Below are 12,826 nucleotides of genomic sequence, written 5' to 3' on the forward strand. Positions count from 1 at the left end.
TCAACATATGAAATAACAAGTTTGTATAAGAAATTGAAATGAGCCCGAAATCGGGAACAATTTCTCATATTCTTTCCGCTTCTGTAATATTGCAAAGTTTTCTCGTAACATTATTACCTTTTTATGTTAAATTATTACTTTTTAATGCAAAATGGCGACATTTGTCATAAAAAATTCTGACTTTTATCACAATATCGCCAATTTTTTTTGGTTGTTCTCGTAAAACAGTGACATTTTTTGGAGTAAAATTATGACTTTTTTCATCATTTTGCCGAGTAAAATTCAGATTATTATTAATATGTTGCCAACATTTTAAAGTTTTCTTATAAAACTGTGACTTTTGTCGAGTAAAATGACGACTCTTTTCAAAAAATTGCCAAAACTTTTAAGCTTTTCTTGTAAAATTGCGACTGTTATTGAGTAAAATTCCAAATTTCACCATAATATTGCGCAAATTTTCAGTTTTTCTTGTAAAATTTTGACTTGCGCTTTCATGTAAAGTTACGACTTTTATTATAAAACTGCCAAAATGTTACCTTTTTCTTGTGAAATTCCAACTCATTCTTCACAACAAGCTTTTTTTATATTTGCATAGTATGCGTATATTATTCATGTTGTAAATACAAATTTTTATATATCTTGAAAGGGTGGTCCTAAAGAGGTAGGCATTTTTCGGAGGTCTCAAGAAGGTAAGAAATACAAGAATGTGTGTGTGTGTGTGTGTGTGTGTGTGTGTGTGTGTGTGTGTGCGCGTGTGTGTGTGTGTGTGTGTGCGCGTGTGTGCTTGGATTTCCACCCTTCTTGAGACATCAACATATGAGGAGGTGTGAAGTTTCCAATACGGAAAACCATTGGATCTAATAGAAAATGTCTCCTTTGCACCCCTGGTGGTGAAATCTATCAAAATGAGGGTGGTCCCAAAAAGGAGGGATTTTTCAAATTGACTGTGTGTCGGTTTTATAAGTGCTCCCCCTCTGGTCAACATATGAAATAACAAGTTTGTATAAGAAATTGAAATGAGCCCCCCTAGGCCAAAATTAATAAAAAAAATTAAATAAATATGTATATAGAGACATACTGTAATAACTTGCAGTAAATAATGAAGATTAAAAAACAATTACAAACAAAAAACAACAATCTTTTACTAAAAGCAGTCTTTTTCTCACAATGTGCCGACTTTTTTCTTATAAAATCGGGAACAATTTCTCATATTCTTTCCGCTTCTGTAATATTGCAAAGTTTTCTCGTAACATTATTACCTTTTTATGTTAAATTATTACTTTTTAATGCAAAATGGCGACATTTGTCATATAAAATTCTGACTTGTATCACAATATCGCCAATTTTTTTTGGTTGTTCTCGTAAAACAGTGATATTTTTTGGAGTAAAATTATGACTTTTGTCATAATTTTGCCGAGTAAAATTCAGATTATTATTAATATATTGCCAACATTTTAAAGTTTTCTTATAAAATTGTGACTTTTGTCGAGTAAAATGACGACTCTTTTCCAAAAATTGCCAAAACTTTTAAGCTTTTCTTGTAAAATTGCGACTGTTATTGAGTAAAATTCCAAATTTCACCATAATATTGCGCAAATTTTCAGTTTTTCTTGTAAAATTTTGACTTGCGCTTTTCTTGTAAAATTACGACTTTTATTATAAAACTGCCAAAATTGTACCTTTTTCTTGTGAAATTCCAACTCATTCTTCACAACAAGCTTTTTTTATATTTGCATAGTATGCATGTATTATTCATGTTGTAAATACACATTTTTATATATCTAGAAAGGGTGGTCCTAAAGAGGTAGGCATTTTTCGGAGGTCTCAAAAAGGTAAGAAATACAAGAATGTGTGTGTCTGTGTGTGCTTTGGTGTGCTATGACGAGCCTTCCACCTTGAAGACAATTTGCGGCGACAGCACGTCAATAAGGAGGAGGAGATGGGGTTAAAACAAATAGGATGAAGGGGTAGTGGGGGTGTGGCGGGTGATGCTTGGTACGCTGCCAACTCTGAGGTCACCTTTAGATGATCAGGCAGCCGTCAAACAGGACGGTCTCTACGGAGCTCGCCGCCATACGGGCATCAAACACTGATCAAACGTATATATATATATATATATATATATATATATATATATATATATATATATATATATATATATATATATATATATATATATATATATACATATATATATATATATATATATATATATATATATATATATATATATATATATATATATATATATATATATATATATATATATATATATATATATATATATATATATTATATATATATATATATATATATATATATATATATGTATATATGTATATATATATGTATATATACATATATATATATATATATACATATATGTATATATATATACATATATGTATATATATATACATATATGTATATATATATACATATATGTATATATATATACATATATATATACATATATATATACATATATATATATACATATACATATATATATATATATATATATATATATATATATATATATATATATATATATATATTTGATTTCAACATATACGGTCGGTAATATCATCAAAGGGTTCAGAGAATCTGGAGAAATCACTGCACGTAAGCGGCAAGGCCGAAAACCAACATTGAATGCCCGTGACCTTCGATCCCTCAGGCGGTACTGCGTCGAAAAGAGACATCAGTGTGTAAAGGATATCACCACATGGGCTCAGGAACACTTCAGAAAACCACTGCCAGTAACTACAGTTGGTCGCTACATCTGTAAGTGCAAGTTGAAACTCTACCATGCAAAGCGAAAGCCATTTATCAACAACACCCAGAAACGTTGGGCCCGAGCTTATCTAAGATGGACTGATGCAAAGTGGAAAAGTTTTTCTGTGGTCTGACGAGTCCACATTTCAAATTGTTTTTGGAAACTGTGGATGTCCAAAGAGGAAAAGAACCATCCGGATTGTTCTAGGCGCAAAGTGTAAAAGCCAGCATCTGTGATGGTATGGGGGTGTATTAGTGCCCAAGACATGGGTAACTTACACATCTGTGAAGGCACCATTAATGCTGAAAGGTACATACAGGTTTTGGAGCAACATATGTTGCCATCCAAGCAACGTTACCATGGACGCCCCTGCTTATTTCAGCAAGACAATGCCAAGCCACGTGTTACATCAATGTGGCTTCATAGTACAAGAGTGCGGGTACTAGACTGGCCTGCCTGTAGTCCAGACCTGTCTCCCATTGAAAATGTGTGGCGCATTATGAAGCCTAAAATAGCACGAGGGAGACCCCCGGACTGTTGAACAACTTAAGCTGTACATCAAGCAAGAATGGGAAAGAATTCCACCTGAGAAGCTTCAAAAATGTGTCTCCTCAGTTCCCAAACGTTTACTGAGTGTTGTTAAAAGGAAAGGCCATGGAACACAGTGGTGAACATGCCCTTTCCCAACTACTTTGGCACGTGTTGCAGCCATGAAATTCTAAGTTCATTATTATTTACAAAAAAAAAAATGAAGTTTATGAGTTTAAACATGAAATATGTTGTCTTTGTAGTGCATTCAACTGAATATGGGTTGAAAAGGATTTGCAAATCATTGTATTCCGTTTATATTTACATCTAACACAATTTCCCAACTCATATGGAAACGGAGTTTGTATATCAATGTGTTAATTTTGGCAAAGGTGTGGACGACTGCTTTACTGGTTTTGTTGGACATTTTCATGGGTTTAGACCGGGGGTCGGCAACCCGCGGCTCTAGAGCCGCATGCGGCTCTTTAGCGCCGCCCTAGTGGCTCTCTGGAGCTTTTTCAAAAATGTGTGAAAAATGGAAAAAGATGACGGGAAAAAAAATATTTTGGGTTTTAATATGGTTTCTGTAGGAGGACAAACATGACACAAACCTCCCTAATTGTTATAAAGCACACTGTTTATATTAAACATGCTTCACTGATGCGAGCGCCGTTTTGTCCTACTAATTTTGGCGGTCTTTGAACTCACCGTATTTTGTTTACATATATAACTTTCTCCGACTTCCTAGGACGTGTTTTATGCCACTTCTTTTTCTGTCTCATATTGTCCACCACACTTTTAATGTTGTGCGTGAATGCACAAAGGTGAGTTTTGTTGATGTTATTGACTTGTGTGGAGTGCTAATCAGGCATATTTGGTCACTGCATGACTACAAGCTAATCGATGCTAACATGCTATTTAGGCTAGCTATATGTACATATTGCATCATTATGCCTCATTTGTACGTATATTTGAGGTCATTTAGTTTCCTTTAAGTCCTCTTAATTCAATTCATATCTCATGACACACTATCTGTATGTAATATGGCTTTTAATTTTTTTGCGGCTCCAGACAGATTAGTTTTTTGTATTTTTGCTCCAATATGGCTCTTTCAACATTTTGGGTTGCCGACCCCTGGTTTAGACCGAACTTCATGGTATGAACCAACACCTAGTCCTCTTAAAAGGTGTGTCTTCTCGCTTCTCAATCCCCGAACTCCCAGTCTAGATTGTATTTTTTTACTCATCTTTTTCCCCAGGGTTTGACTTTTTTCCCATCTTTTACGGGGCGGGGCGCCTTATGGCGACCCGTCAGCGTTCCTGTTCTGTAACCCCGTACACTGTTTGTTTGTCTCATCTCGAACGGGTTTGTGCTGAAAACATAATTTTGTTGTATTTGTGCAATGACAATAAAGACCTATCTTATCTATCTAAAACCCAGGGTACAAGTGTGGTCATTGATGACATCATGGGTGCAACTGGCGGAGCTGACAAGTGTAGTTTGTGTGTGCAGGTGCGGTGCGGGCCTCCAGTATCTTCCCTATTCTCAGTGTGATCCTGCTCTTCATGGCGGGGCTCTGCATCGCTGCCAGCGAGTTCTACAAGTCACGCCACAACATCATCCTCAGCGCCGGCATCCTCTTCGTCTCCGCAGGTACCGTCCCTAACCCTTTCTTCAGTCTTGCATAGTCTAGTCTTGTGTTCGGTCCCCGTCGAGCGCTCTTATTTTGTAGTTCTACGTCCGTTTTGGTGTGTTATGCAGTAACTTTACGCCTGCCCTTTGAGCACTGGCTCCTCGCACCCGTTCTCCTTTTAGCAATCTACGCCATACCGCCCCCAATATATAAGTAAATATATAAGTATATAAGTAAACATTGATTGATTGATGATTGATAGTTACTATGGTAATCTCAGACGAGGCACCAAGCGGTGTGGGTGGGGAGCGTTTCCAGCCTGAAATACAGGTGTCAGGGACAGGAAGTTCTACAGCAGGGGTGTCAAACTCATTTTAGATCGGGGGCCACATGGAGGAAAATCTACTCCCAAGTGGGCCGGACTGGTAAAATCACGGCACGATAACTTAAAAATAAAGACAACTTCAGATTGTTTTCTTTTTTTTTTTAAATAGAACAAGCACATTCTGAAAATGTACAAATCATAATGTTGTTGGGTTTTTTTTTTACACTTACATGTTGTGGTTAACAGTATTCTATCTTTATTTGTCATTATTTATACTTTCTGAATAAATTATGTGATAATATTCATCAGTCAAATCATTGGTGTTGATTTTCAATCTATCAAGATAAAAAAAATAATATCAAAATCATGTTATTCATGTATTTTGATCATTTTCCTGGACTGGTGCACTCACATCATGTGGTTACTTCTTTTTTTTTTTACATATGTAGCATCATCCCCAATGATACAAAGAATTGCTATTGCGACATCTAGTGGACACATTTAGAACGGCGGTTTCTTTCATTCCAAAATTTCGGCTCATTTTTATATTTAGCAAACTTATCCCGCGGGCCGGCTAAAACCTGTTCGGGGGCCTGATCCGGCCCCCGGGCCGTACGTTTGACACCCCTGTTCTACAGCTTAGTGATGTATCAGATATATCAGATTGTAGGTGGGGTTTTTGTTTTTTTTACCCTTTGTGCTCATATTTCGCCGTGTTTGTTGCATTTTTTGTCGCGTTTCGCTTGCTTGTAAAATATGTCGATGGAGAGGTGTGGCGTTCATATGTTGTCAATATTCAGTGTTTTATCGTTCAGAGTTAATATTGTGAATCCCACTTTCTTTATTTTCATGTACATTCTGGGTGTCTCCTTCAGTAAAAAAAAAAAAAGTCAATTCCATTCCGTTTTTTAAGGCGGTCTGTCATAACGTTTTTAGCATTCAATTATTGTGAGGTTTTGTGTTAGTGTTGATGAAAATCAAATATACCTGTCAGGTTCAAACACTGATGACATCTATTAAACAAGACAAGAAGCAAGGAATTCAACAGAGACAGAATTTGTCTCAATTGAGGAGAGCGCGTACACCGGTACCCTTGTACGGTGTTCCAACTCGCTCTGACGAAAGATTGTACGCCTCCTCTTTTATTTGGACTTTCCCTGACTACATGGTAACAGCTGTTTCTAAGGGAGGGGGGTCGTAAACAGCCATCGCCTTTGGTTACAGAACAGTTCAAAGAAAAGGTCGTAAAACAGTTCAAAGAAAAGGTTGTAAAAGAGTTAAAAAAAAGATGTGCCTGTAACTTGGGCAGATCCTGCTTTCTCTCCACTTTGTAGTTCTCGGGTCAAAACTAAATCTTTCTGTTGATTACAATACAATGAATTGATTAACGTGGACCCCGACTTAAACAAGTTGAAAAGCGTATTCGGGTGTTACCATTTAGTGGTCAATTGTACGGAATATGTACTGTACTGTGCAATCTACTAATAAAAGTCTCAGGCAATCAATCAATAAATACATCAAAGAAACAGAACACCTTCATGTTGCTTCCCATCCTACACGGTGGAGTTTTACAAGCCTTCTTCTTGGTAGGATCAAAGACAGCTTTTTGTCCTCTCGCCGGGAACTCAATGTAACAGAAAGCTTTGTGATAACTTAGATACAATTATTCTGACAATACCGGCCCCCAGACACATTTTGTTCTCTAAATTTGGCCCACCGAGGCAAAAATAATTGCCCAGGTCTGGCATAAAACATAAAAAGAATGTTTTGACTTTATATCAACAGAAAGATCTAAAGTTGATTGATTGACTGATTGAAACTTTTATTAGTAGATTGCACAGTACAGTACATATTCCGTACAATTGACCACTAAATGGTAACACCCGAATAAGTTTTTCTACTTGTTTAAGTCAGGGTCCACGTAAATCAATTCATGGTAATGAATGATCTTGGGATTTAAGCATTGAAAGTAAAAATAAATAATATAGGACTTACTTTTAAGACTGAGCCCCTTTTGGGTCCTGAGAAAGACCTTTAACGTTCAAAAACTTCAGGGAATCGCCGAGGGTTAGTAGCTGAACTACCTGAACCAGGCGTCCTTTCAGATCAATAAGGCACCGATCAGATATGGAATTATGAGGAGGCTCGTTGATGTCTTTGACAGAAATCAACCTCGTCCTTCACACCGGTGTTTGTGAATCAGAGGATTTGTGCGAACAATCCTCCCGACTCTCATTGTGGGCGTAGTGAGCTTTGTGGTCACTTCCTGTGAGAACAGGCTGTGCTGCTCGTCCCTGTTTAGATACAGCTCAAACATTGAGCGAGGAGGAGGAGGAGGAGGAGGAGGAGGAGGAGGAGGAGGAGGAGGAGGAGGAGGTAGTGGCGGAAAGAAACAAAAGAAAAAGGAAAACACCGGACACGACCGAGCCTCGGAATAACGCCTCGCCAGGGTTGAACCGTTCAAATGTCGCATTCGAGGGTAGCCGGTAATATTCTGCTCTATAGTGGAGAGGTTCAAATGCTGCATTCCAGGATAGTCTGTAATATTCTGCTCTATAGTGGAGAGGTTCAAATGCTGCGTTCCAGGATAGTCTGTAATATTCTGCTTTTTGGTGGAGAGGTTCAAATGCTGCGTTCCAGGATATTCCGTAATATTCTGCTCTATAGTGGAGAGGTTCAAATGCTGCATTCGAGGATAGTCTGTAACATTCTGCTCTATGGTGCAGAGGTTCAAATGCTGCATTCGAGGATAGTCTGTAACATTCTGCTCTATGGTGCAGAGGTTCAAATGCTGCATTCGAGGATAGTCTGTAATATTCTGCTCTATGGTGGAGAGGTTAAAATGCTGCATTCGAGGATAGTCTGTAATATTCTGCTCTATGGTGGAGAGGTTCAAATGCTGCGTTCCAGGATATTCCGTAATATTCTGCTCTATAGTGGAGAGGTTCAAAGGCTGCATTCGAGGATAGTCTGTAACATTCTGCTCTATGGTGCAGAGGTTCAAATGCTGCATTCGAGGATAGTCTGTAACATTCTGCTCTATGGTGCAGAGGTTCAAATGCTGCATTCGAGGATAGTCTGTAATATTCTGCTCTATGGTGCAGAGGTTCAAATGCTGCATTCGAGGATAGTCTGTAACATTCTGCTCTATGGTGCAGAGGTTCAAATGCTGCATTCGAGGATAGTCTGTAATATTCTGCTCTATGGTGGAGAGGTTAAAATGCTGCATTCGAGGATAGTCTGTAATATTCTGCTCTATGGTGGAGAGGTTCAAATGCTGCGTTCCAGGATATTCCGTAATATTCTGCTCTATAGTGGAGAGGTTCAAAGGCTGCATTCGAGGATAGTCTGTAACATTCTGCTCTATGGTGCAGAGGTTCAAATGCTGCATTCGAGGATAGTCTGTAACATTCTGCTCTATAGTGGAGAGGTTCAAATGCTGCGTTCCAGGATAGTCTGTAATATTCTGCTTTTTGGTGGAGAGGTTCAAATGCTGCGTTCCAGGATATTCCGTAATATTCTGCTCTATAGTGGAGAGGTTCAAATGCTGCATTCGAGGATAGTCTGTAACATTCTGCTCTATGGTGCAGAGGTTCAAATGCTGCATTCGAGGATAGTCTGTAACATTCTGCTCTATGGTGCAGAGGTTCAAATGCTGCATTCGAGGATAGTCTGTAATATTCTGCTCTATGGTGGAGAGGTTAAAATGCTGCATTCGAGGATAGTCTGTAATATTCTGCTCTATGGTGGAGAGGTTCAAATGCTGCGTTCCAGGATATTCCGTAATATTCTGCTCTATAGTGGAGAGGTTCAAAGGCTGCATTCGAGGATAGTCTGTAACATTCTGCTCTATGGTGCAGAGGTTCAAATGCTGCATTCGAGGATAGTCTGTAACATTCTGCTCTATGGTGCAGAGGTTCAAATGCTGCATTCGAGGATAGTCTGTAATATTCTGCTCTATGGTGCAGAGGTTCAAATGCTGCATTCGAGGATAGTCTGTAACATTCTGCTCTATGGTGCAGAGGTTCAAATGCTGCATTCGAGGATAGTCTGTAATATTCTGCTCTATGGTGGAGAGGTTAAAATGCTGCATTCGAGGATAGTCTGTAATATTCTGCTCTATGGTGGAGAGGTTCAAATGCTGCGTTCCAGGATATTCCGTAATATTCTGCTCTATAGTGGAGAGGTTCAAAGGCTGCATTCGAGGATAGTCTGTAACATTCTGCTCTATGGTGCAGAGGTTCAAATGCTGCATTCGAGGATAGTCTGTAATATTCTGCTCTATGGTGGAGAGGTTAAAATGCTGCATTCGAGGATAGTCTGTAATATTCTGCTCTATGGTGGAGAGGTTCAAATGCTGCGTTCCAGGATATTCCGTAATATTCTGCTCTATAGTGGAGAGGTTCAAATGCTGCATTCGAGGATAGTCTGTAACATTCTGCTCTATGGTGCAGAGGTTCAAATGCTGCATTCGAGGATAGTCTGTAACATTCTGCTCTATGGTGCAGAGGTTCAAATGCTGCATTCGAGGATAGTCTGTAATATTCTGCTCTATGGTGGAGAGGTTCAAATGCTGCGTTCCAGGATATTCCGTAATATTCTGCTCTATAGTGGAGAGGTTCAAATGCTGCATTCGAGGATAGTCTGTAACATTCTGCTCTATGGTGCAGAGGTTCAAATGCTGCATTCGAGGATAGTCTGTAACATTCTGCTCTATGGTGCAGAGGTTCAAATGTTGCGTTCGAGGATTGTCTGTAATATTCTGTTTTATGGTGGAGAGGTTCAAATGCTGCGTTCGAGGATAGTCTAAAATATTCTACTCTATGGTGGAGAGGTTCAAATGCTGCGTTCAAGGATAGTTGGTAATATTCTGCTCTATGGTGGAGAGGTTTCAAATGCTGCGTTCCAGGATAGTCTTTAATGTTCTGCTCTATGGTGCAGAGGTTCAAATGTTGCGTTCGAGGATAGTCTGTAATATTCTGCTCTAAGGTGCAGAGGTTCAAATGTTGCGTTCGAGGATAGTCTGTAATATTCTGCTCTATGGTGCAGAGGTTCAAATGTTGCATTCGAGGATAGTCTGTAATATTCTGCTCTATGGTGCAGAGTTTCAAATGTTGCTTTTGAGGATAGTCTGTAATATTCTGCTCTATGGTGGAGAGGTTCAAATGCTGCATTCGAGGATAGTCTGTAACATTCTGCTCTATGGTGCAGAGGTTCAAATGCTGCATTCGAGGATAGTCTGTAATATTCTGCTCTATGGTGGAGAGGTTCAAATGCTGCGTTCCAGGATATTCCGTAATATTCTGCTCTATAGTGGAGAGGTTCAAATGCTGCATTCGAGGATAGTCTGTAACATTCTGCTCTATGGTGCAGAGGTTCAAATGCTGCATTCGAGGATAGTCTGTAACATTCTGCTCTATGGTGCAGAGGTTCAAATGTTGGGTTCGAGGATTGTCTGTAATATTCTGTTTTATGGTGGAGAGGTTCAAATGCTGCGTTCGAGGATAGTCTAAAATATTCTACTCTATGGTGGAGAGGTTCAAATGCTGCGTTCAAGGATAGTTGGTAATATTCTGCTCTATGGTGGAGAGGTTTCAAATGCTGCGTTCCAGGATAGTCTTTAATGTTCTGCTCTATGGTGCAGAGGTTCAAATGTTGCGTTCGAGGATAGTCTGTAATATTCTGCTCTAAGGTGCAGAGGTTCAAATGTTGCGTTCGAGGATAGTCTGTAATATTCTGCTCTATGGTGCAGAGGTTCAAATGTTGCATTCGAGGATAGTCTGTAATATTCTGCTCTATGGTGCAGAGTTTCAAATGTTGCTTTTGAGGATAGTCTGTAATATTCTGCTCTATGGTGGAGAGGTTCAAATGCTGCATTCGAGGATAGTCTGTAACATTCTGCTCTATGGTGCAGAGGTTCAAATGCTGCATTCGAGGATAGTCTGTAATATTCTGCTCTATGGTGCAGAGGTTCAAATGTTGCGTTCGAGGATTGTCTGTAATATTCTGTTTTATGGTGGAGAGGTTCAAATGCTGCGTTCGAGGATAGTCTAAAATATTCTACTCTATGGTGGAGAGGTTCAAATGCTGCGTTCAAGGATATTCCGTAATATTCTGCTCTATAGTGGAGAGGTTCAAATGCTGCATTCGAGGATAGTCTGTAACATTCTGCTCTATGGTGCAGAGGTTCAAATGCTGCATTCGAGGATAGTCTGTAACATTCTGCTCTATGGTGCAGAGGTTCAAATGCTGCATTCGAGGATAGTCTGTAATATTCTGCTCTATGGTGGAGAGGTTCAAATGCTGCGTTCCAGGATATTCCGTAATATTCTGCTCTATAGTGGAGAGGTTCAAATGCTGCATTCGAGGATAGTCTGTAACATTCTGCTCTATGGTGCAGAGGTTCAAATGCTGCATTCGAGGATAGTCTGTAACATTCTGCTCTATGGTGCAGAGGTTCAAATGTTGCGTTCGAGGATTGTCTGTAATATTCTGTTTTATGGTGGAGAGGTTCAAATGCTGCGTTCCAGGATATTCCGTAATATTCTGCTCTATAGTGGAGAGGTTCAAATGCTGCATTCGAGGATAGTCTGTAACATTCTGCTCTATGGTGCAGAGGTTCAAATGCTGCATTCGAGGATAGTCTGTAACATTCTGCTCTATGGTGCAGAGGTTCAAATGCTGCATTCGAGGATAGTCTGTAATATTCTGCTCTATGGTGCAGAGGTTCAAATGTTGCGTTCGAGGATTGTCTGTAATATTCTGTTTTATGGTGGAGAGGTTCAAATGCTGCGTTCGAGGATAGTCTAAAATATTCTACTCTATGGTGGAGAGGTTCAAATGCTGCGTTCAAGGATAGTTGGTAATATTCTGCTCTATGGTGGAGAGGTTTCAAATGCTGCGTTCCAGGATAGTCTTTAATGTTCTGCTCTATGGTGCAGAGGTTCAAATGTTGCGTTCGAGGATAGTCTGTAATATTCTGCTCTAAGGTGCAGAGGTTCAAATGTTGCGTTCGAGGATAGTCTGTAATATTCTGCTCTATGGTGCAGAGGTTCAAATGTTGCATTCGAGGATAGTCTGTAATATTCTGCTCTATGGTGCAGAGTTTCAAATGTTGCTTTTGAGGATAGTCTGTAATATTCTGCTCTATGGTGGAGAGGTTCAAATGCTGCGTTCGAGGATAGTCTGTAATATTCTGCTCTATAGTGGAGAGGTTCAAATGCTGCGTTCGAGGATTGTCTGTAATATTCTGCTCTATAGTGGAGAGGTTCAAATGTTGCTTTCGAGGATAGTCTGTAATATTCTGCTCTATGGTGCAGAGGTTCAAATGTTGCTTTCGAGGATTGTCTGTAATATTCTGCTCTATGGTGGAGAGGTTCAAATGTTGCGTTCGAGGATTGTCTGTAATATTCTGCTCTATGGTGGAGAGGTTCAAATGCTGCGTTCGAGGATTGTCTGTAATATTCTGCTCTATGGTGCAGAGTTTCAAATGTTGCTTTCGAGGATAGTTGGTAATATTCTGCTCTATGGTGGTGAGGTTCAAATGCTGCGTTCGAGGATT

At 39.2% G+C, this 12,826-nt stretch overlaps 1 protein-coding gene across 1 annotated transcript in view; it reads left to right on the forward strand.

Moving 5' to 3' along the window:
• The window catches only part of LOC133633785 (voltage-dependent calcium channel gamma-2 subunit-like), a 111,075-nt gene that overhangs the window by 82,378 nt on the left and 15,871 nt on the right, over window positions 1-12,826 (forward strand). The window contains exon 3 of the mRNA XM_062026478.1: window positions 4,820-4,960. Coding sequence (XP_061882462.1) covers window positions 4,820-4,960 — 141 coding nt within the window. The remainder of the gene's footprint in view (window positions 1-4,819; window positions 4,961-12,826) is intronic.

Source organism: Entelurus aequoreus, linkage group LG18 (assembly GCF_033978785.1).
Source record: "Entelurus aequoreus isolate RoL-2023_Sb linkage group LG18, RoL_Eaeq_v1.1, whole genome shotgun sequence".
NCBI lineage: Eukaryota > Metazoa > Chordata > Actinopteri > Syngnathiformes > Syngnathidae > Entelurus > Entelurus aequoreus.